The sequence below is a fragment of the Simochromis diagramma genome, unplaced genomic scaffold, assembly GCF_900408965.1.
Source record: "Simochromis diagramma unplaced genomic scaffold, fSimDia1.1 OVJJ01000205.1, whole genome shotgun sequence".
Lineage (NCBI taxonomy): Eukaryota > Metazoa > Chordata > Actinopteri > Cichliformes > Cichlidae > Simochromis > Simochromis diagramma.
In genome coordinates this window covers 12,689,304-12,710,637 of record NW_024386782.1, presented here as the reverse complement: position 1 = coordinate 12,710,637, position 21,334 = coordinate 12,689,304, and the positions used below count along the sequence as shown (strand labels likewise).

At 43.0% G+C, this 21,334-nt stretch overlaps 3 protein-coding genes across 3 annotated transcripts; 1 reads left to right on the top strand and 2 right to left on the bottom strand.

The window, feature by feature from the left end:
- Positions 1-3: 3 nt before the first annotated feature.
- prpf38b (pre-mRNA processing factor 38B) lies at positions 4-6,783 on the top strand. Its single transcript, XM_040021896.1, has 6 exons — positions 4-441; positions 897-965; positions 1,194-1,345; positions 2,686-2,746; positions 4,012-4,247; positions 5,455-6,783. Exons 1-6 carry the CDS (start codon positions 232-234, stop codon positions 6,110-6,112), a joined length of 1,386 nt encoding a protein of 461 aa, XP_039877830.1. The 5' UTR covers positions 4-231; the 3' UTR covers positions 6,113-6,783.
- A 106-nt stretch (positions 6,784-6,889) lies between these two features.
- On the bottom strand, positions 6,890-18,767 carry LOC120727556 (fibronectin-like). Its single transcript, XM_040021892.1, has 24 exons — positions 18,347-18,767; positions 17,990-18,250; positions 17,374-17,634; positions 17,038-17,292; positions 16,681-16,947; positions 15,781-16,041; positions 15,451-15,708; positions 15,109-15,369; positions 14,731-14,994; positions 14,379-14,642; positions 13,126-13,383; positions 12,781-13,041; positions 12,380-12,637; positions 12,032-12,292; positions 10,991-11,251; positions 10,605-10,865; positions 9,880-10,149; positions 9,525-9,794; positions 8,984-9,244; positions 8,616-8,876; positions 8,249-8,540; positions 7,815-8,051; positions 7,678-7,731; positions 6,890-7,529 (listed from the first exon to the last, which is right to left on the bottom strand). The coding sequence occupies exons 1-22, from the start codon at positions 18,558-18,560 to the stop codon at positions 7,952-7,954; spliced, it is 5,580 nt and encodes a 1,859-aa protein (XP_039877826.1). The 5' UTR covers positions 18,561-18,767; the 3' UTR covers positions 6,890-7,529; positions 7,678-7,731; positions 7,815-7,951.
- A 14-nt stretch (positions 18,768-18,781) lies between these two features.
- On the bottom strand, positions 18,782-21,097 carry LOC120722832 (fibronectin type III domain-containing protein 7-like). Its single transcript, XM_040013978.1, has 5 exons — positions 21,043-21,097; positions 20,714-20,974; positions 20,364-20,624; positions 19,975-20,238; positions 18,782-19,895 (listed from the first exon to the last, which is right to left on the bottom strand). Exons 1-5 carry the CDS (start codon positions 21,095-21,097, stop codon positions 19,600-19,602), a joined length of 1,137 nt encoding a protein of 378 aa, XP_039869912.1. The 3' UTR covers positions 18,782-19,599.
- Between the last annotated feature and the right edge of the window lie 237 nt (positions 21,098-21,334).

Below are 21,334 nucleotides of genomic sequence, written 5' to 3'. Positions count from 1 at the left end.
CGTCGCAGGACAGCAGCAGTGCACCACAAACGTCACACTTCCGGTTCCACCTCGCAGTACTTTAGCTACACCGACGGCGGGAAGTTATTATCATCAATTTAACTACATTTCACCAAGGATTAAACAGGCAAATTTATTAACGGTCGACAGTTCACTACCTAATGTTGATGGATCTGTAGCCGGATATACGCAAAAATTAAAGAAAGCATAGCGGTGGTGGATTCAGCTAACATGGCTACCGTCGGAAACCAGCTACCAACGCAGGCCGTTAGCAAGCCTACATCTGGAAAACATGGAAACGTACTGCCCCTGTGGGGCAACGAAAAGACTATGAATCTTAACCCAATGATTCTTACCAACGTGCTGTCTTCGCCGTATTTCAAAGTACAGCTTTATGAGCTAAAGACCTACCATGAAGTTGTGGATGAAATCTATTTCAAGGTAACGATAACAATAACATCTGCTGATGCTAACCCGCATGCTAGGTTAGGTAACCACGTCCAGTTTAGCTAGCGGGGTTGTAGCAGTGTACAACTGTCGTAAAGTAATAAGCGCAGCGGGGAGGGCAGGGTTTATATAATTCCCAATGCAGGCGAGGGAAGCTGGTGTTGTCGTGTTGTACAGCACAGTATGCGTATAACTTTGAATTACTGTTAGTTAAAGAGATTATTAACATTAACATTATCATATCAATTAAAGTGACCTTAATTGCCTTCCGTCGTTAACGTTAGAACTACTCCACTTGAGTTTGAGACCCGTTGATTGGGCATATGTTAAAGAAATATTAGGAAAGTAAATCTCTGTCGTTGTTTTGATAATGCCTTGAAGCGTCCTAGAGTTGATTGGTGTGTGTGGGGTTTTTTTCAAGCGGTTTGTGTTCGTCTGTGTGCCTGCAGGTGACTCACATTGAGCCCTGGGAAAAAGGAAGCAGAAAGACTGCAGGCCAGACTGGAATGTGCGGAGGGGTAAGTGAGAAGTACGTGCTTTTTGTACTCCCCACCTTTCCCTTTTTTCTGTGCCAGGATGAAGGATGGCAGCTTGATAAAGTCACTTAATCTGATCTGTAAACTGGTGAAATCAGTTGTGCACCATTACATAAGCTATAATTCACTGCACTTCCGCTGGTGAGTTTAATAGTTTTGTGGCAATGTTGCAAATTAAAGTTTTCATTTAAACTTGTCTTCTTTCGCTAGGTACGCGGAGTAGGCACGGGTGGGATTGTTTCTACTGCTTTCTGTCTTCTATACAAACTGTTTACTCTCAAGCTGACTCGCAAACAGCTCATGGGCCTGATTACACACACAGACTCTCCGTACATCCGAGCCCTTGGTTTCATGTATATAAGGTATGTGTTATAACTCACTACAATTTTTTTCTTATTTCAGAGGACAGATGAGTATGACTGAGATTTAGGACGACATAAAAAATCGAGCTCATTTTGAGATTAAAGTCGAAATGTAGACATTACAGTTGTGGTTTCAAGCCAAACAACTGCCCTAGCTCCCATTCCTTTTGTTTGGATGAGTTAGTGAGACAACTTGATCAGCTGTCTTATTGTGTCTTGTGATATAACATAACCATGGATATCCTTGCATCTTTACACAAATCTGACCAACTTTTCCAAGTTTGTGTGTGTTGTTGCCTGCACCTTCTCCTCAGCATTCTTAAATTTATCAACACACTGTTTATGTGCCAAAAGATAATATTTTTCCTTGTAACTAAAACCATTTCACTAACTCATCAACATTAGACTTTAATCTCAAAAATAGTATTTCGGCTTTAATCTCAAAATTGTGCCTATATCCTCGAAATGATTGATAAACTTTTTTTCCTTAACATGGCCCTAATGATCGGTAGATACATCATTGCAATTTAAATCATCATATTGTTTAGAAAAGTTTTCTTTGACCATCTCCAGTTTGCCTAAAAATAGTATAATCCAAAATATGGAAATATATAATTAAATGAAAACTATATTATACACATTTAAGTTATAATTAGAATAACAATATTCCAGTAATTTTTCGGTACAACTTGTAATAACAAGAGTCCTAAAAAGGAAAGTACATTTTAAGAATTTGATGTTATAAAGTATTCTGCAAGTTTCTTTTGCATTATTGTGAACTACAAGTGTATATAATACTCAAAAATTGCATTTTGCAGTGTGAATTTATTTATTAGTGTTTGCTGAAATATGGACAATCCTTTTTGAATTTTTCTCATAGGTAAACTGGACATTATTCAGATATGTTTCCATGTAGTTACAATTTATTTGTAAAAATATAATGCTTTTAACTGTAACAGTTTTTGAGGTTTACATGTTCACAAGTACACAAAACATGTTGGAAGTGGGTTTATAGACTATTAATAAAAATAAAGATGTGCTTGTTTACACGAATAAAGCTAACAAAGGTTACTTTATATGCAAATCAGAGATGGTCGAGCAGAATGGCCGTGATGGTTTGAGATGGAGTGATGTAAAGTTTTTGTTTTGTTTTTGTTTTAGACCATCATGAGCATTAGTAATTAAAATCTTAATTAAATTTTAAAATAAGTTAGTGAAGCAATATGACTAGGCAATGTTTTGTTTAAATAATTACCTCAAATGTGTAAAGCATGTTGCTCCTGTAAAAGATTAGCTCAAAACGATAAACTTCTGTGCTTGTGCTCCCTTTCCTGTCTCAGATACACTCAGCCCCCAACAGATTTGTTTGAATGGTATGACGGCTTCCTGGATGATGAGGAGGTATGTCACCTCGGGTAATAATTTCATGTTTCTTTCTCCTTCTCCTTGAAATGCACAGTTGAACGTCACTCATAAAAAGCTGTACTCCCCCACCCACCCCCTTGTGATGCTCATAGCTGATTTTTCACCTTTGCCTTCATTTGGCTTAATTGTCCCCAGTTTTTGTCCTCTAAACCTGAGTAGCTAGGTTACTTTTGCTCACTGCTCTGCTGCTGATTTTTATCGGGGTAAGTACCACACGTGATGCCGAGTAAATCTTTTAGTCACTGTAATTTTAAGGCATGCCCTCTGTTTTCTGACAAGCTTTTGTAAGGACTTGTTGCACAAAACTACATTTGGGATAAACCGCAATTGGAACACTGGCACCAAATAAACACTGTGTTGTTTAATGCATGTAAAATATTTGCTTACGTTAATTATTTTCATATTTAGGTGAAATCTAATTTTATCCCAGGCTGTGCAACCAGGCCTCCTCTGATGTTCTTTTGCATTATATTTGAATTGAATAATTCTGAAATTCTACCCAACTGGTTAATTCCCCTGTTTTTTTCTTTAGATGCCCATTGTGCAGCAGGTGAATTGGATATTGTATCTCAGCACTGTTGGTTTGCGTGAGTGCAAAGTGGCTGTTCTCTACCATATAAAATTGATAACTATTCAAATGGTGTGCACTTACCTACCTGCTCCAATCTGTGCTTACACTGTGGGCAATTTTTATTCTCTTTGAGCGTTCATTATGCTTTTGGGAGATTGAAGAAGGAAGCTAAAGCTTCTTTCTCTTTTTTCCCTTTAGCACAATGACAGTGTGCCCCAATGTTTCACTCTTTCTTTCCTTCATATTTAAGTTAAAGTTATAGTTTATAGTTAAACATTAGCACTTTTTTGAAGATGCTGTCAAGGATATGAAGGATGGGCATTGCGTCGTATAAATGTAGTGACTTTTGCTGCATAATTAAAGCTCACTCTGTAAATACAGACACTAGGAAATAACAGACAGGTTAGGTGAGACCAGACTTTTAAGATATTCAGAGCTGTGTTTCCACTATTAAGTAAGGCCAGGCACATTTGATTGGTTTTTGGTCTTTGATGAGAGATTAAGCTAGATGAACAGAGGTGAAGGTTCAGTGCTTGGTCATCACAAATTGCTTTTTGATGTGAGGCAAGATTGGAAAAAATATATATATTTGTCAATGTACTAAATTTGTGTGCTAACTGAGTTTTTTTTTCTTTTTCTTGCTTTATTTCCCCCCACCATTTGGTTTTAGGAGCTCGACGTAAAAGCAGGAGGTGGTTGTGTGATGACCATTGGAGAGATGCTGCGCTCCTTCCTGACCAAACTGGAGTGGTTTTCCACACTGTTCCCCCGTATCCCAGTGCCTGTGCAAAAAGTTATTGACCAGCAAATAAAGGCAAGGCCACGGAAGGTACCTCAGAAGGAGACGCAAGAGGACGAGGACGGGTTTGCAGAGTCGGGAAGGCAAGGAGAACGCCGGCGCTCCAGGTAACGGCAGTGATTCAAACTGAGTGTTTCTACTGAGCTGTAGACTTCTCGGCAGGTTATAGCTTTCATGGAGCAATAAACGGGACAGATTTGAGTCCTGCAGTGTGTGAGCTGTTGACTTGTTTTCATGTTAACTTATTTTTCTGCCCCTTAGGTTGTTTTTTTTTTTTATAACTAAAGAAAAAGAAAAGGTCTTTCTTATTATTTCTCTCTTTAATGCCAATTACTAATAAAAGCATTTTAACAGTATAAATTGTCAAAATTAACTACATATAAAAATTGTAATGTTCACAAAGGAGGTTTTTGCTTTCCACAAGGACTTTGATCATGAAATGTTATATAAGCTCAAAATACACGAGACACGTTTGTTAATTAAATGGCTAAAAGTAACAGAAAACGTGCAAACCTCTGTTAAACAGGTAGAACAGTCTCTTACCTTTAACTTTGTATAGACCAGTCATGCATGTGCATAATCAACAAAGGGACATTATTGGGTTATGAAAAAACCAAGGGATAGGTATTAAAGATGTTCATGGTATATTTGTAGTCTGAATGGACACATCAGATATAAATAAATTGCGGATTTAGAAGAAAGAGGGATTGCATAACTGAACTGCCACAGGACTGAAGGAGCTCCTTTGATATTTAGTGGAGCATTTAGATTTCATTAGTCTCTCCTTGTGTGTTTCTGACTTGCCAGAACAGTGTGTGTTGTGTGTTTTAAAGAACCCATGTTGCCAAAAAAAAAAATCCGATATGCACAATAAAGTTAGAATAGGTCATATTATTTAAATCTTAAGAATATGTATACGGTATGTGGAGGGTATTTTGCTGGGGTCCAAGCAAAATATGTGTACTGGGAAATGGGGAGGTCTCCTCTGACACCCCATAATGATCTCACCATCTCAGATAACTTTGTTTACCACTACTGTCGGTGACATCAGCCTTTGCTAATGCTGACATGCCCATGGAAACAGACACTGCACTATAAATAAGGCTACATGTTCTGCATATAAAACATCCTCATCTGTATATCTGTGCCGCAGTTTCAAATATCTGAACTCTGCCATAACTAAAAATACCACAGTCTTTTAAAAAAAAAAGTTGTGTGTCAGTTAAATGTTAAAACGTAAGAGTTTGGAATTGTGCTCGTGTGGTTTTGTTTTTGAAGTAAATTGTTCTAAGATGATTCTGTCGCTGTTTCCAGGACACCCAGGCGGACACCGAGCCCCCGTAGGTCGCCCAAACGGTCCAGGAGCAGGAGCCACCATCGCGAGAGAGAGCGCCACGGGCCCAGCTTTGATCGAGAGCTGGAGAGAGAGCGTGACCGGCAGAGGAAGGAGAGGGAAGGCAGGGACCGAGACAGGGAGAGGGGGGACAGAGGGGACAGGGAAAGGCGACGCTCCCGTAGCGCGGACAGAAACCGAGAGCGCAAGAGAAGCCGCAGCGGTAGCCGGGACCGTAGGAGCGAGCGCAAGGAGAAGGAAAGGGACGGCGGGGATGACAGGAGCAGGAGGAAGGACAGGGATCACCATAAAGACAGAGGCACTGAGAGGGAGAGGTCCAGGGATAAGAAGAGCAGGGGAGAGACTGACGACCGCAGGCACAAGGACGATAGGGAAAGGCACAGGGACGAGAGGAAGGCCAAAAGGTCCAGCCGGAGTCGAAGCAGAGAGAGGAGACACAAAAGTGGGGCAGAGGAGAAGAGCAGGAAACGGGAGCGCAGCCACAGCAGGGAGAGGGACAGGGAGAGAGACGGAGAACAGCGCTCTCACAAACGCAGTCGCAGCAAAGAGAGGAGCCACCATCAGCGAGAGTCCAGCAATGACCATAGTAGACATAGAAGCAGTCCGAGCATCGAGTAAATGCTGCCTTGCAGCAATATTACTTGTGTTTTTCCTCCTCTTTTTCTATATTCGGCTGTCTGCTCTGTCACTTGTGCTAAAAAGAAGGAACAGTTGCACATCGGACATTTGGATTTGTTGTCTATGGCTGATGTTGCTTTATGTTTTTCCGCTATTTCACTCCCCATTAGACCATCGTTAGTCTTCACTTGAATTCTGGAAAGTGGAAAAAAAAAGGCATTTTAATTTTCTATTTTTTGTTTTGTTGTCCCAGAAAGATGGGGGTTTGTACATAATTTCTAAGGCTGTCTACACGCTGCACACGGGCAGAGTTGGACTTCCTGCTGGGCCGGATGCCTTCAGTGCTATACTATCGCCATGTAGATTACACGATTCATGAAAAATGACTGTAATTACTTTCAGCCTGTGCAAAAGACCACATGTGGTTATTCTTAAAATTTGTCTGATATGCCTCTGTACACGAATGGTTGAAGTTCAACACTTAACGTGAAGGCCATGTGGCTCAGCTAAAGCAGAACAGTTCTGTTCGTGATCACGTGTAGACGTCCTGAGAGCGTTTTAATCCTCTCAAATGCGGTCCGCAAAGGGTAATTTTTACAAAACACACTTGAGCCCTGCTTGTGTTGTTTCAGTTATTGCTCTGTTGCATTTTGTTTTCTAATAAAACACTTTAAAAAAAAAAAAAAAAAAAAAAAGCAACGGGTCGTTTGTACAACTCACACGTACACATAAAGAAGCTGAAAGAAAATATTTTCATTATTTTATTAGAATGTAGTCTGAAAATTATTTGCATGTTAAATACACATTTAGCAATGATGATAATTTACAAAATGAGAATTAAAAAAGCAGGAGGAACATGCAACTTCAACCAGCAGTAGACATAAACCCATCTTTATAAAGAGTTTTTAATATAAGCATGAACTGGAGGACAGAGCCTTTTATTCTAAAGACTACTACTTTATTATCAGTGGTGAGGCTAATGCTGAATGCATCTCATGGTACACGAGCAGAGCAACCCACATTAATTCCCACAATCTAATGTGCTTGTGTATTGTGTGTTAAGGATTTGGCATCTAAAAGTGGAACCATTTTTAAAAGGAGAGGTGTGGAGGCCTCAGAAGTGCCTTTTCGGTTTACTGTGGAAGCCCGCTCTCTGTCCGCACACATACGGGCTCAGACTCTGGCCCACTAGCGTCTGCGTAAATGGCCAGCACAGAGATGCAGTAGGTGGCATTTGGTCTCATATCCGTGAGCATGATGCTCTCCCCGTACACCGTCAGCTGCTGGTGCTCGTGGGACCTGCTTTGCTTTATAACCAGCAGGCTGTAATAAGAAGCACCCTCCACCTTAGACCATGTGATGGAAATGACTGTTGATGTTGTGTGCGTGACATCCAACACGGGAGCTGAGATGCTTCCTGATGGAGAGAGGGAAAAAGTTCTGAACAGAGTCCCGGAGGACTTAGAACTTCAGAGTGTGATGAAGCTGGTAGACGTGGAAGTTAATTCTTATAAAGCTCTAAAATCAAAACTAAATAGAATAAAATCCAATGAATGTAAACTCACCATTCAGTGACATCTGTTCTTGGAGATCTCTTCTCCTGCGTGCGTGCGTCACCACTAAAGACAGAAGATCAGTTTAGATCTTAATGATTCGTTTTTAAACTTGTCTTAATTGTCACCACAAAGCTACTGAACCGTACTTTTTGTGACATTTATTGCTTCACTTTCTCCAGCGGCATTGCTGGCGGTGATCGCGAGATCGCTGGAAGCGATGTTGGACAGAGAGCAGGACAGCTGTGCAGTGCTGCACAGCTGGACCTTTGGCGTTATGCTGTTGTCATACACCGTGTAGTTGACGGCAAACACTGAGGCGTTCCACGAAACTGTGGCAAAGGAGCTGTTTCCAGTGTACACCACACCCGATGGTGGACAAGGAGCTGAGAGAGAGAAATGGGATTTAAAGAAGTTCATTCATTTTTTATTTAAAAAGAAAGAAAGAAAGAAAGAAAGAAAGAAAGAAAGAAAAAAATTCAAATAGCTCATATGATTACTAGTTACACCAGATTTTGTGAGGACACATGAAGCACCTGTGTAACTGCAGTGAACAACAGCTCAAATCTGGGGTGTAAGCTACCTGTTGTTCCATAAACAGGCATGGATGTGTCGCTCATGCCTGCAGCATTCCTGCTCTTCATTGTGGCGCTGTAATTCGAACTGCAGACGAGAGGAAAAATCAAAGTATGTCACATTTGTCCAATAGGAAGAAAGCTCGAACAGGGCCTGGCTGTCTCCCAGCAGACTTCCTGTCAAAGTGAGCATGTAACCGGTGTCGCCACAGGTAATCTGTTTCCAGCTGAAACGCATCACCTGGATCTCGTCCTGCATTGGGAAAAGCTGCACCTCAGCAATAGCTGGTGGACAGGGAACTAAGAGAGGAGGAGTCAGTAACAGTAATGTGAAAAGTTACTCAGGGTTTGACGAGTATGAAGCTCCTTTTTTACCTGCTTCAATCTGCACAGGATCACTGAAGGAGCTGTTGCATGTCCCGTCTGAAGCCCGGACAGAGAAATTGTAAACAGTTCCGCAGTCAAGGCCATTGATAACACAGCTGGGGTTTGTGCTGTGACAGTAAAGCATGTCTTCATTTCCAGCCTGAGCACAGCCGTAGTAGTCTTTAGCTGGTCCACTGGGAGTCCACGTCAGCGTCGCGGACTGATTGCTACACTGGTACGTAACTGAGAGTCCACTTGGCTGGCAAGGACCTGGGTAAAAGGAGCAATTAAGATGGTGTAAGTCCTAGAGTGCTAATATTAGTTATATTCTTCAGTCATTTTTGGTACTAATATCATACAAGTCTGAAAACAAATACCTGTGTTCAGTGTTACATTCTGACTGGCTTTGCTGGAGCAGTTCTCATGGCCAGCTGTCACAAACACAGTGTACTGCTCATCACAGTGGAGCTCTGATAAGCTGCAGTTTGTGGAGCTTGTGTTGCAGGTGTGCGTGTGTCCATCTGCAGCCTCAGCGACAACGTGGTAGGTTTCAGCACCCGGAGATGGAGTCCAGGACACCACCGCCCTGTGATGCTCACAGGCAGCGTTCACCCTCACGTCCGTGGGTGGACAGGGCTCTGTGGAAAAAGACGAGTCAACATAAATACACAAAGGCCAGGTGATGGGTTTTTAGTTACTTAGATTTAGTAGCTTTTAATTATCTGTATCTGCTGTATTTAAGCTATGATTTTGGCTGTATTACTAAACCACTTTGTTGGGTTTTTTTTTTTTTGCTAATTTATTTTAAAAAATACTTGTCTACTTCCAGTCTTTAAGCTGAGGTAAGCTGCATATCTGTTAACTTAGAACTTCCAAACTTGATGCACTTTTTGACAGAAAATAAACATGAAGACGTACCCATGCTAACTTTGGAGGGAGGACTTCTCATACTGCTGCAGGCGTCCGATGAAGCAGCTACGCTGATGGTGTACTGAAGGCCACACTGCGCTTCCTGGAGGGAGCAGCTGGTGCCGGTGTTATTGCAGGTCAACAACGTGTAATCACTGGCTTCTGCTGCAGCAGTGTACACAGTGTTTCTCTCACTACCCTCCATGAGATCCCACATAACAATGATGGAGGAGTTGTGACACTGGGGGACAGCAGTGATAGCAGAGAGGGAGCAGGGGGCTGAGAATGAAGCAGATGTTGATAAGTTCATACTGTGGAACGAGTAATTAACTGAAATGAGAAAACACAGCTCTTACTGACGTACCTGTTTCCAAACTGATGGGGGCACTGGGCTGACTCTCACACTCGCTGTTTTTGGCCAATACGCTGAAGTTGTAAAGCACACCACAGGCCAGGTCTTTCATCTCACACGTCATGTTGGTAAAGGTGGTGCAGTTGGCTCTGTAGTCATTTCTACCTACAGCTACACCGGACACAGTGTAGCTGTCTGCCCCAGGAGCATCAAGCCATGATATCCAGGCAGAGTTGGTCACACAGTCAACGCTGCCCATGATCTCCTGGGGCTGGCAGGGAGCTAAAACACATAAAGGTGATTTGGTGATTGGTTGGAAGGATCCATGCAAGCCAGCGTAGTTTGTAAAGTGTTTTTTTTTTCTTTGAAGCTTGAATTTAAAATCCTTCTCCTCTTATACAAGATCTTGAATAATTAGGCCCCATCTTATTTTGAAGACCTTATAGTTCCACAGAGCAGTTCGCTCTCAGACTGCAGGTTCCTAGAGTATTTAGAAGTAAAATGAGAGGCAGAGCCTGGATTTAGGAGACAGACACCCTGTCTGTTTAATATTAGGCTTAAAACTTTCCTTTCTGGTAAAGCATGTAGTTAGGGCTGGATCAGGTGGCCCTGAATCCTCCCTTAGTTATTAGACCTAAGCTGCTGGGGGGCCACTATATATATATAAAGTGCCTCGAGGTGACTATTGTCATTTGGCGCTTTAGAAATAAAACTGAACTGAACTGAAGTTGTCTAACCTGACTGGATGCTCTGGGTCTGACTGTGCACGCTGCGGCAGTGTTCTCTGACAGAGGTCACCTGGACTGTGAAGGTTTTTCCACATGTGGCATTGCTGCTGAAACATACAGTGTTTGTGGTGTTGCATAACTCGCTTTCGCCATTCTCAGCAGCTAGTGAAACCAAGAAGTGGTCAGCATCTCCGATGGCGTCCCAAGAAACTGTCAGATCGTTTGACGAACAGTCGACCTGGGTGCTCACGTTCTGAGGCGGGCAGGGGACTGAAAACATGACAACAGTTTGAATACACAGCTGAAAGCTTTAAATTGCAAACATTTGATCGCCTGCACAAAATTCATATTTTAAAAGTGCTTTAGGCTCTGGTCACTGGTGTTGTTTCTCTTACTTGAGTTGAATTTCAGAGGCCAGCTGGGGACGCTAGAGCAGCTGTCACCCATAGCTACAACGTGAACGGTGTAGAGGCTGCCACAGGTGAGGTTGTTGAGGCTACAGCTAAGGCCAGCGGTCTGACAGCTGTCATTATTAACATGGCCACTGTGGGCCATGACTGAGTACTTTACAGCACCCTGACTGGAAGCCCAGGACACAACAGCAGTGTTGTTAGCACAATCCATCACCACTGAGACGTCAGTGGGAACACAAGGTACTGAAGATAAAGCAGACACAACAAACAGGATCAGTCACTCAGTGTGGAGAGCATCATGAGCAAAAACCTCAGTATACAGCAAAATGATTACTACTGCTACACAACACCTTAACTATGCTGACTTTACATATTTAAAAGCACAGACTGTAGAAATAATAAAGCTTGTGTCCATCCCCTCACACCATAACTAGACATTGTCACACTTTTTCCTTGTTCAGGCTTCCTATGATTGGACAGCCTCCCAGCACTGACTAGATCATAGGTGTCAAACTCTGGCCCGCGGGCCAAATTTGGCCCGCAGCCTAATTACATTTGGCCCGCGAAGCCATACCAAATTACTATTAGAGCTGGCCTACTGGTATTATACAGCTAATATATATATTGTTTAGTATTAAGCTTTGCTTGTTCCATATTCAGTTTTTCAGCTAAACTTGTTTGAGTCCATAAGAAAAGATTCATTCTTATATCTGGAGGAAGATTTTTTTTTTTCAATAAATATTAATGTTAGCCCGCGACTTTGTTCCATTTTGAATTTTGGCCCACTGTGTATTTGAGTTTGACACCCCTGGACTAGATGCTTGGAGACCAGCAGAGGAAAAGTGGGAGTCTCAGAAAGGTTTGTTTGCCCAGTGACCACAAAAACATGTCACTTTCCTCACCTTTAAATTCTAACAGAGAAAAAAAAAATCCTTTCAAATATGAAAACAGAATTAAGAAATGAAGTTTAAATATAGCATTGAAAGCCTGCGTTTCCTGCTCTAGTAGCCATGCAATCCTCACCTGATTGCAGACGTGTGGCTGGACCGGAGGTGACGTCACACTGCTGGTTGGAAGCTGTGACGGAGACAGAGAAGTTCTGTCCACACATCAGGTCAAGGAAGCTGCACTGATTAGTGTCTGACATGCACATTTTTGACACGCCGGTGTCAGTCTGCATGGTGGCTGTGTAGACATCTGACCCATTACTAGGCTGCCAGGTTACCACAGCAATACTAGTAAGACAGTCCTGGCTGGCAGAGACTCTGATGGGTTTGCATGGCCCTGGTATAAAAACATATAAACTCAGATTAGAGCTCACTTCTCCATTATGTGTGGTTGGTCAAAACTGTGTATCTGAACAGTACGCACAGGTCTGCACAGAGACTGAAGCGCTCGAGTTTCCAGGACAGTACCAACTGTGAGGTGTGATTTTGATGCTGTATTTTTGTCCGCAGGTAAATCCAGTGAAGCTGGCTGTGGTCATGTTAGTGTTGAGACTGACTGACTTGTTTCCCGCCTCAGCGGAAACCGTGTACATCTTTGCCCCACTGTTGGCATCCCAGCTCAGAGACACCACTTTCATATCACAGTTCACAGTGGCAGACAAATTCTGGGGAGCACAGGGGTCTGGAAAGAAACAATGATCTGATAATGTTTCTTTTACTTGTGCAAATTTCTAAGAAAAACTGTAGAAACTGCTGAACAATTACAGACATGAGATGATGTATTCTGACTTCATTTCACTTTGTTTTCATTCGTCAATATCATACCCATGTGGATGATTGAGCTGTTGCTCGGCAGACTGGTGCAGTTGTTGCTCTTTGCTCTCACTACAACACTGTACTCCTCCCCACAGTGCAGGTCGCTCCAGGTGCAGGAGGCGGTATTGCTTATGCAGCGGTGAGTGTGGCCGTCGAGGCCAGTGGCTACAGCAATGTATGTTTCAGCTCCATCAGTTGGCTGCCAGCTGACGGAGCCCACGTCAAACCCACACTCTGCGTCAGTTGCCAAACCCCTTGGTATACATGGAGCTGTGTCCCAAAAAGGAAAACAAAACAAAACAGTCAAAACATAAACGTTAAAATAATTTGCATATGATGTAGAAAAAGTCCCACCAGTTTTGAAGAAGGTGGGACTGCTGGGGATGCCATTACACATGCTGCCCTGTCCTCGAACAGTGACATTAAAGTTCTGTCCACAAGGCAAAGAGGCTCTTAGAAGCGTTTGGTTTGTGCTGTAAGTCTTCACGAATCCGTTGCTGCCGCTCACTGTAACTAAGAAACTCTCAGCACCACTCGCCTCTTGCCAGGAGATCTTCACCTCATCGGACTCACAGAGCACCTCAGCAGAAACATTTGTAGGTGGACATGGCTCTGTAAAAAGAGAGAAAAGAGTTCAGATCTTCATCTTTTACATCATAGTTGATGAAAACTAGGTTTAGTTAATTAAAACAAAATAAAAGCTAGACTTTAGAAAGAAAAAACATTAAAAATATAGAGGAAATTCTTAGCTTTAGGCTTTGTTAATTTAGTAAAAGCTGTTATGGCAACTTGCCCAATGAGGCTTTGATGGACATGTTTACTGGCACTTTGGTTGACTCCCAACACTGTGAGTCAACTGCCTTTAAAACATTCTGTGTTTTTATTGTAATACATGTGCCAAATCTTGCCTCTCACATATGTCCTCCATCTAAATGTTTAAAAAGATCAACACAGATATAAATACTCAAACAAGCAAACCCACTCTGGAAAATAACTGAAACTCATCTGAAGGTCAAAATGAAATTAAAATAAAAACTAATTAGACAAAAAACGAATGCAAAAGTAATAACTCTGCCAGTAAAGATGTCCGATTAATCTATAAATATTTCTTACTTTAAACTTCAGCGTCTGATTTAAAGGGACTGTGTATCCCTGCATCCTGTTTTTACATGTAAGCCTCTAAACTTTTTGTAAAGAGGGTTGTACGATATAAAAATACAGTTTTTATTCCCGAACTTATTTTTACGTGATTAGAGTAATGAATATCTTCAACTCTAAAATGAACTTTAAGTATCAAAATCGACCCTTTAGAGTCTTATTACGTAAAAATGTTCTATGAGTGTTTTACTGCTGTTGATGCCTTAAGATTGACATGTTTGGAGGAAATCCCATTTCTTCTTTCCTACTTTATATATTGCTAGATTATTGAGCCTGCTATGCATGCTGTTTTATAAGATCATTACTTGTTTTATATTTAAAATATATATTCAAATGTAAAATAAAATATATCATATATTTACAATGGGAACAGTTTCAGTGAGAATCTCCACTGTTGTGTAGCTGAAACAAGGGATTTTCTGTACTTTACAGTTTGGTCTCAGGAGTACCTGTGTGGATGAACACGGCACTGCTGGGTTGGCTACAGCAGCCTCTGTTGTGGCCTGTAACAGTAAAGTTATACATCTCTCCACAGTCCAGACCAGAGAACTGACAGGTGGAGGTCGCTGAGTCACACGTTTTCTCTTCCCCTCCTGACGCCTTGATGGCGCTCGCTGTGTACAGTTCAACATTAGACCTCTCTTCCCAGGATAGGACAGCAGTACGGGAGCTGCACTGCAGATTGACAGCTACTCTCTGAGGAGGACAAGGACCTGAGGAAGATGTTTATGTTTGTTTTATTGTGAGCAAATGAAATCAGCAGCAGCCATGCATGCACATTACCTGTAAAAGCTCACTCACGTGTGGTAAAGTTAGACAGTGTCTGTGTGCTGAGGCTGCACTGGTCGTTGCTGGCGTTGATGCTGAGACTGTAGGTTTCCCCACAGCTTAAACTTGTCATGTTACAGCTTTCCTGCTGAGTTGTGCACAGAGTTTGAAGACTTCCACCAATGACAGCCATCAGGGAAATGTTAGTTGTGCCATAAGTGCCGTTCCAGGACACCAGGACTGCATTGTCAGAGGTGCAGTTGACTTCCACTTTCATGTCTCCGGGCAGGCATGGGGCTGAGGAAATATAAATATATATAAATATAAATATATATATATAAAAATATAAATAAATCAAGGTTCCCAAATGAAAAAAAAAACATCAGATATATATGCTGAGTGTTTCTTTACCTGATGTAAGCGAGACCACTGAGCTGTCAGAGCTGTTGTACTGCTGTCCTAACGCCTTGACCCAGACACTGTACACTGTACCACACATCAGCCCTGAGACCACACAGGAGGTGTTTGTGCTCATACAGGAGGTGTAGTGGCCATTTTGGTTGTCAAAGTAGGCAACATAACCCAAAGCGAGGTCACTCTGCTGCCAGGACGCAGTTGAAGTAAGCTGTCTGCATGACATGCTGGCTTGAACATTAGTAGGTGGACACGGCTCTGAATGAAGAGAAAAGGGTCACATTTAAACGCTCACTCTGGAAACACAACCTGTGCGTCACTTCTGATGGATTGACAAACCTGTCACGAGGCGGTAGGGTGCAGAGCTCACAGTGTTGTTGCATGCCAGGCTTTGTGTCATCACAGTGATGCTGTAGGTGTGGCTGCACTGCAGAGCAGTCAGGGAGCAGTGTGTGTTGCTGGTGTTACAGGCGACTGTCAAGTTACGGTCACTCACAGCCTGAACAGAGTACGACGCAGCACCTCTCGCTGCGTTCCACATCACCCGGGCAGTACTCAAGTTGTAGTGGATGGACACATTTGTAGGAACGCAGGGCTCTGGAGGGAGAACAAGTTAAACGGTCTGAACTGTGATATAAATGAGACAAAAGGTTTGGCTGAAACAAGCACCTGTGGTGAGGTATCCTGTCATCTGAGAACTGCTGTTACAAGTCTCTCCAACAGCCTTCACAGTGACGTTGTATTCCTCTCCGCATCGCAGAGGCCTCGGCTGACAGCTGGTTTGGTTGGTGGTGCAGCTGGCTGTGTGTCCTGAAGAAGCTGTGAGTACAGTAATGTAGAGCACAGCTCCATCGCTGGGCTGCCACGATATGTTGGCAGAGCTGCCCCCACAGTCGTAAATCACTTCAATATTGCTTGGCTCACAAGGTCCTGTGGGATCAAGAATAATATCAAGTATGGTAACTCTTTACAACAAGGGACACAAAAACTTAGTTACTAAAGAACAAGTGATGAGTCACGAACGAGCTGGTAGTTAATGAGATTTTCATCAGCAGTTTCTTAATAGCTTCCCTAATAATTTATACAAGATAATTATTCACTAAAGACATAAAGAATCTATCTGTTTATATAGCTATTATTGATTTTTGGCTCTCTTCCCGGCATGTCTTTGTTCTGTCTTCCTCCCCACACCCCCAAAGTTGTGGCAGATGGCCCCCGATGATGAGCCTGGTTCTGCCGGAGGTTTCTTCCTACTAAAAGGGATTTTTCCTTCCCACTGTCACCAAAGTGCTAACTTATAGGGTTTTATTTGCTTGTTGTTATTTGCTCTGTATTATTGTGGGGTCTTTACATCACAGTATAAAGCATGTACCTTAAGGCTGCTGTTGTGATTTGAGGCTATATTAATAATATTGAAATTAAAATAATCCATAGGTAATGAGGAACTTCACTATTAAGAGACCACTTAGTAAGATGCTTCACTACTTGTGGCAACACAGAAAGAGTAGCTAATATTGAATTGATCAGTAACGAGTAGTTTGATGCCACGTTGTGTGGGGTTTTCATTACCTGATGTTAGAGGGACCACTATGCTGTCAGAGCTGTTGTACTGATGTCCCAGGGCTTTGACCCAGACGTTGTACACTGTGCCACACATCAGCCCTGAGACGACACAACTTGTATCCGTGTCTGTGCCAACACAGAAAGTGTCGTGTCCACGCTGGCTGTCGAAGTAGGCAACATAACCTGCAGCAAGGTCACTCTGCTGCCAGGACACCGTTGCAGTGGGTTGCCCACAAGACACATTGGCTTGAATGTTTGTGGGTGGGCAGGGTTCTGAATTAAGGGAAAACAAACACATTTAGTTATTAAAATGCACACATGTACATACGTGTACACATGTTCCTTCCTGATTTGACTACTAACCTGTCATGAGGAGGGAGGCGTCAGAGATCTGACTGTCACAGGCCTGGTTTTTAGCCGTCACAGTGATGCTGTAGGTCTGACTGCATTGTAAACCAGTCAGAACACAGTCAGTGTTTATGGTGTTACAGGTTAAACTCAGGCCTTGCTGTGTCACAGCTCGGACAGAGTATGAGCTTGCACAGCTCCCTGCACTCCACTGCACCTGGGCAGCACTCACGTTATAGTGAAAGCTGACATTCACAGGAACACAGGGCTCTGGAGGGAGGAAACATTATAAAAGTTAGAATTTTTGAAAGTAAAAAACTCCCTCTGTGTTAAAAGCTACTGTACACTCACCTGTTGTGATGGTGGTGGGGACACTGGAAGGACCAGTACATCCGGGGTCCACTGCTTCCACAACAACAGAGTATTCCTGTCCACAAACCAGGCTGTTAAGATGACACGATGTACCCAAGTCACTGCAGTTGGAGCTGTGTCCGTTAGCAGACGTGGCCTGGACCATGTAACCCGTGTTTGCTGCAGTATTACTCCAAGTGACCAGAGCTTTAAAGGTAGTACAATTTAGCTCAGCTGACACATTGGTAGGAGGGCATGGGCCTAGAAATAGAGAGAAGCACAACTTGGAAGCAGATATAGAAAATGAGGAAATGAATGGTAAAATTTAAGTGATAGTTTGAGATTAAACCACAGGTTTATATGCTATTTAATCCATATACAATCTGCAGGGCTTTAATGTAACATCATGGGTTTATAGACTGTCTCTTGCAGTAACACCTGCACTATGTGCCAGTCTATGATGTTAGTAACAAGCTAAATGAATGTGCTGTTAGCATTTAGCTTCAAATTAATAAAATAAACACAAATATCTTCTTATTGTAGTGCAATTAAGAAGAGACCAAGTATATTTCCCTAAATGTAACTGATTTTTGAAAGATGTACATAGCGTGTGTACCTGTGAGCTTCTCTATAGGAGTGCTCCACTCGCTTATACAAACATTTGTGTGTCCCATCACTGTGAAAGTGTAGAGTTGACCACAGCTCAGGTCCAGGAAGGAACAGCTGCTCTGGGTGGAGTCACAGGTGGAGTTCACACCTGAGGCAGACGTAGCCTTAACAGTGTAATTCTGTTTTGTGTCACCTTGGTTCCACTTTACTGTAATGACGCTCGAGCTGCAGTTTTGGTCAGTAGTCGTGTTCTCAGGTTTACATGGAGCTAAAAGTGGTTTGGGGGGGAGAAGAAGCAGGTTTACTCAACATATAACAAATTATGTTTTGCTAAATGTCTTGGATTTAAAAGACCTGCACCCACCTGACTGAACCTTGTAGTCAGAGCCAGCAATGACGTTGCAGTGAACAGAAGAGGAGGTGACAACCACCCCGTAGACTTTTCCACACTGCAGGTCACGGATGGAGCAGGAGTCGGATGTCGAGTTACAGGAAGCTCTGTGATCATCTGTGCTGCTGATGGCCCAGGCGGTGTAGTTATCTGAGCCCGGAGTCTGAGACCAGCTCACAGTCATCATGTTGGTGTTACAGTCCAACTCTGCCACAACATCTTTTGGTAGGCAGGGAGCTACAGGGGAGCGTCAAAAACATAATGATACTATACTCTACATACGACAGACAAGCTGCCAAGGTTATTTGATAGGCTGTTAAAAGGACCTCAAAAATCCATATTTTCGTGGTTCTCGGGACCAAAAATGGTCCCAAGTCCTTTCAAGGTTTTAAAAACGGAATTTTTTGTATCACCAACTTAATTTGTTCTCATAAACTTCTGTAAAAAAAAAAAGAAAGAAGAAGAAGAAGAATTACACTGTCAGGTTTAAAGTCCGACTGGGATGCTTATCAACTGATCTGAGCTATTTTCAGAATTTATAATGATCGATACATGAAAATTAAAGTAAAAGAAGAGATCAGAGAAACATTCTTCAAACACGTTGCGTTTACGGTGGATATTTTGTCCACCAGGGGGCACTCCATAGTATCCATGTTGGCAATGTTTAAAATGCCACAAACACAACCAGCTGATCCGAGCAGCGCATAAATGAGTAAATAAATACTTATACTTAATTATACTTATGCCTGACAGCTCCATACCTAACATCCTCGGTCAAATATATCCACCACCCCTCCTCTGCACATGTCCAACCATCTCAACATTGCCTCTCCAACTTTATGTCTCAAAAGCTGAAGCTGAGCTGCTCCTCTTCTATTATATTTCCAATCCTGTCCTCCAACATCCCACTTCTAATGAAAATCTCATTGAAACCTCTTCTCTCCAGGCACCGCCCCCTGATCCATACTCTCACTACAGATCACAGTTAGGCTTCAAATATCATTGTCTATGCAGACCCTGCCTGACTTTCACCACTTCCACTTTCATCATTGCAAACAACAGGCTCAGAGCTGATCCCTGATGTAATCTCACCCCACCGGTGTCTTACTGTCATTCATTTCCTGCGCCACTCTCACATACTCCAATGCCACTCCTGTCTTCCTCACAGAGGACCACAGTTCCTCCCTTTGCACCAGATCACATGCTTTCTCCAGATCTAAGCAGGTCTAAGACTTGCTCTTGTAGTATAAATGTTTTGTCTTACCCGAGTCAAAATAAATATCAGTGTGTTTGCTGCTGTTGCAGCTTTCTGTGGAGGCCACCAGTGTCGCAGAGTACGAGCGGCCACAGTGAAGTTTCACAGCGCAGGAGGTGTCATTAGAGGAGCAGGATGCTACGTGGCCGTGCACCCCTGTCACCTGCACAGTGTAGAAACCTGCACTGCTGCTTTCATCCCAGGAAAAATTCCCATTGTTTGTCCCACAGTCCACTTGGACCGTTAAGTTTGTGGGCTGACAGGGGGCTGAAAGAAAAGGAGAGCTGATGGGTTATGCATGCCCCACAACAACTTTTGCTGCCGTTGCTATGGAAACACTCATTACCTGTACTTATTTCTATGGGTGGACTGTAACTGCTGCGGCAGTTTCCATCCTGGGCTGCAATGCGGAAAGCGTACCTTTGCCCACACAGCAGATCAGCCAGAGTATGGGAAGAGTTAGAGGTGACGTTGGCTGAATGAGGGAGTGCGCTGCCTATCTGCTCATACTGTAAGACATAGATAGCTCCAGTCACCGGATCCCAAGTGAGGGTCAGTGCGTTGGCATCACAGCTGACATGACCCGTCAAGTTAGTGGGTGGACACAAAGCTAGGAAGATACAGGAGGTGAGCAAATCAAAAAGGATTAATGTTTCAGTATTGTTGTTGTTACTTTTTAGTAAATCAGCCTACAGACCCCAAAACATAGAGATGCTCCTTCCAGCTTTCTCTCACCTGTCCTGAGCTGCACTGCTGAGCTTGGTTCACTCCAGCAGCCCCTGTCTACACTGACAACAGTGACAGCGTAGGTTTCCCCACAGTGGAGGTCAGTGAAATTGCATGAGTCTAAATAGTTTGAGCTGCAGGTATGAGTGTGTCCATCATCTGCCATTGCTGTTGCTATGTACATATCAGCTCCCATTACAGGAGACCAGGAGACTGTGCTGTTGCCCTCACAAGCTGGAGACACGGCGATGTTACCAGGAGCACAACGGCCTGCAGAGAACATAAGAAAAATGGTTTCCTGTTGTCTTTCTGAAAAGTAGGGAGAGCTCTCCTCATGGACATTATATGACTTCAAGTACCTGCTGGAAAGCTGTAGGCTGCACTTGGATTTCCTGTGCATGTCTGAGAGTAAGGTGTAACGGTAATGCTATAGGTTTCACCACAGTGGATGTCATGGACTTGACAGCTGGTAGAATTGGTGTGGCAGTGGTGTGCGTGTCCATCCTGTGCTGTTGCTGTCACATTGTATCCTGTAGCACTGGGGCTTCCCACCCACGTCACCAGGGCTGAATGATTCAAACACAGCAGGGCGGCGCTCACGTTCTGTGGGGCGCACGCGACTTTGGAGAGAAAAGAGAAAAACATTCAATGACCAATCAGGTTACAAACACACGAAGTTTAAACTGACATGTTATGAGGTTGACATTTAGAGGAAATACACATGAGGAAATTGATGACGTCATATTTTCCCTTAATGTTTATAACGATTTGAAAGATGTAGAAACAGATGGAATATAAGCCACATTCACTAGAAAATAGAAACTAATAATAGATTGGGGGTAAGTTAGTGAGGGTTGGCTGTCTGGCTATTTCCCCTTATTTTTATTAATTGTGCTAAGCTGATTTAGCAGGCTGGACAGTGCTATATCTGTCCTGTCTCCGTACGCTCTTGTTCTTTTCCCTTTTTTCTTTCCTCACTC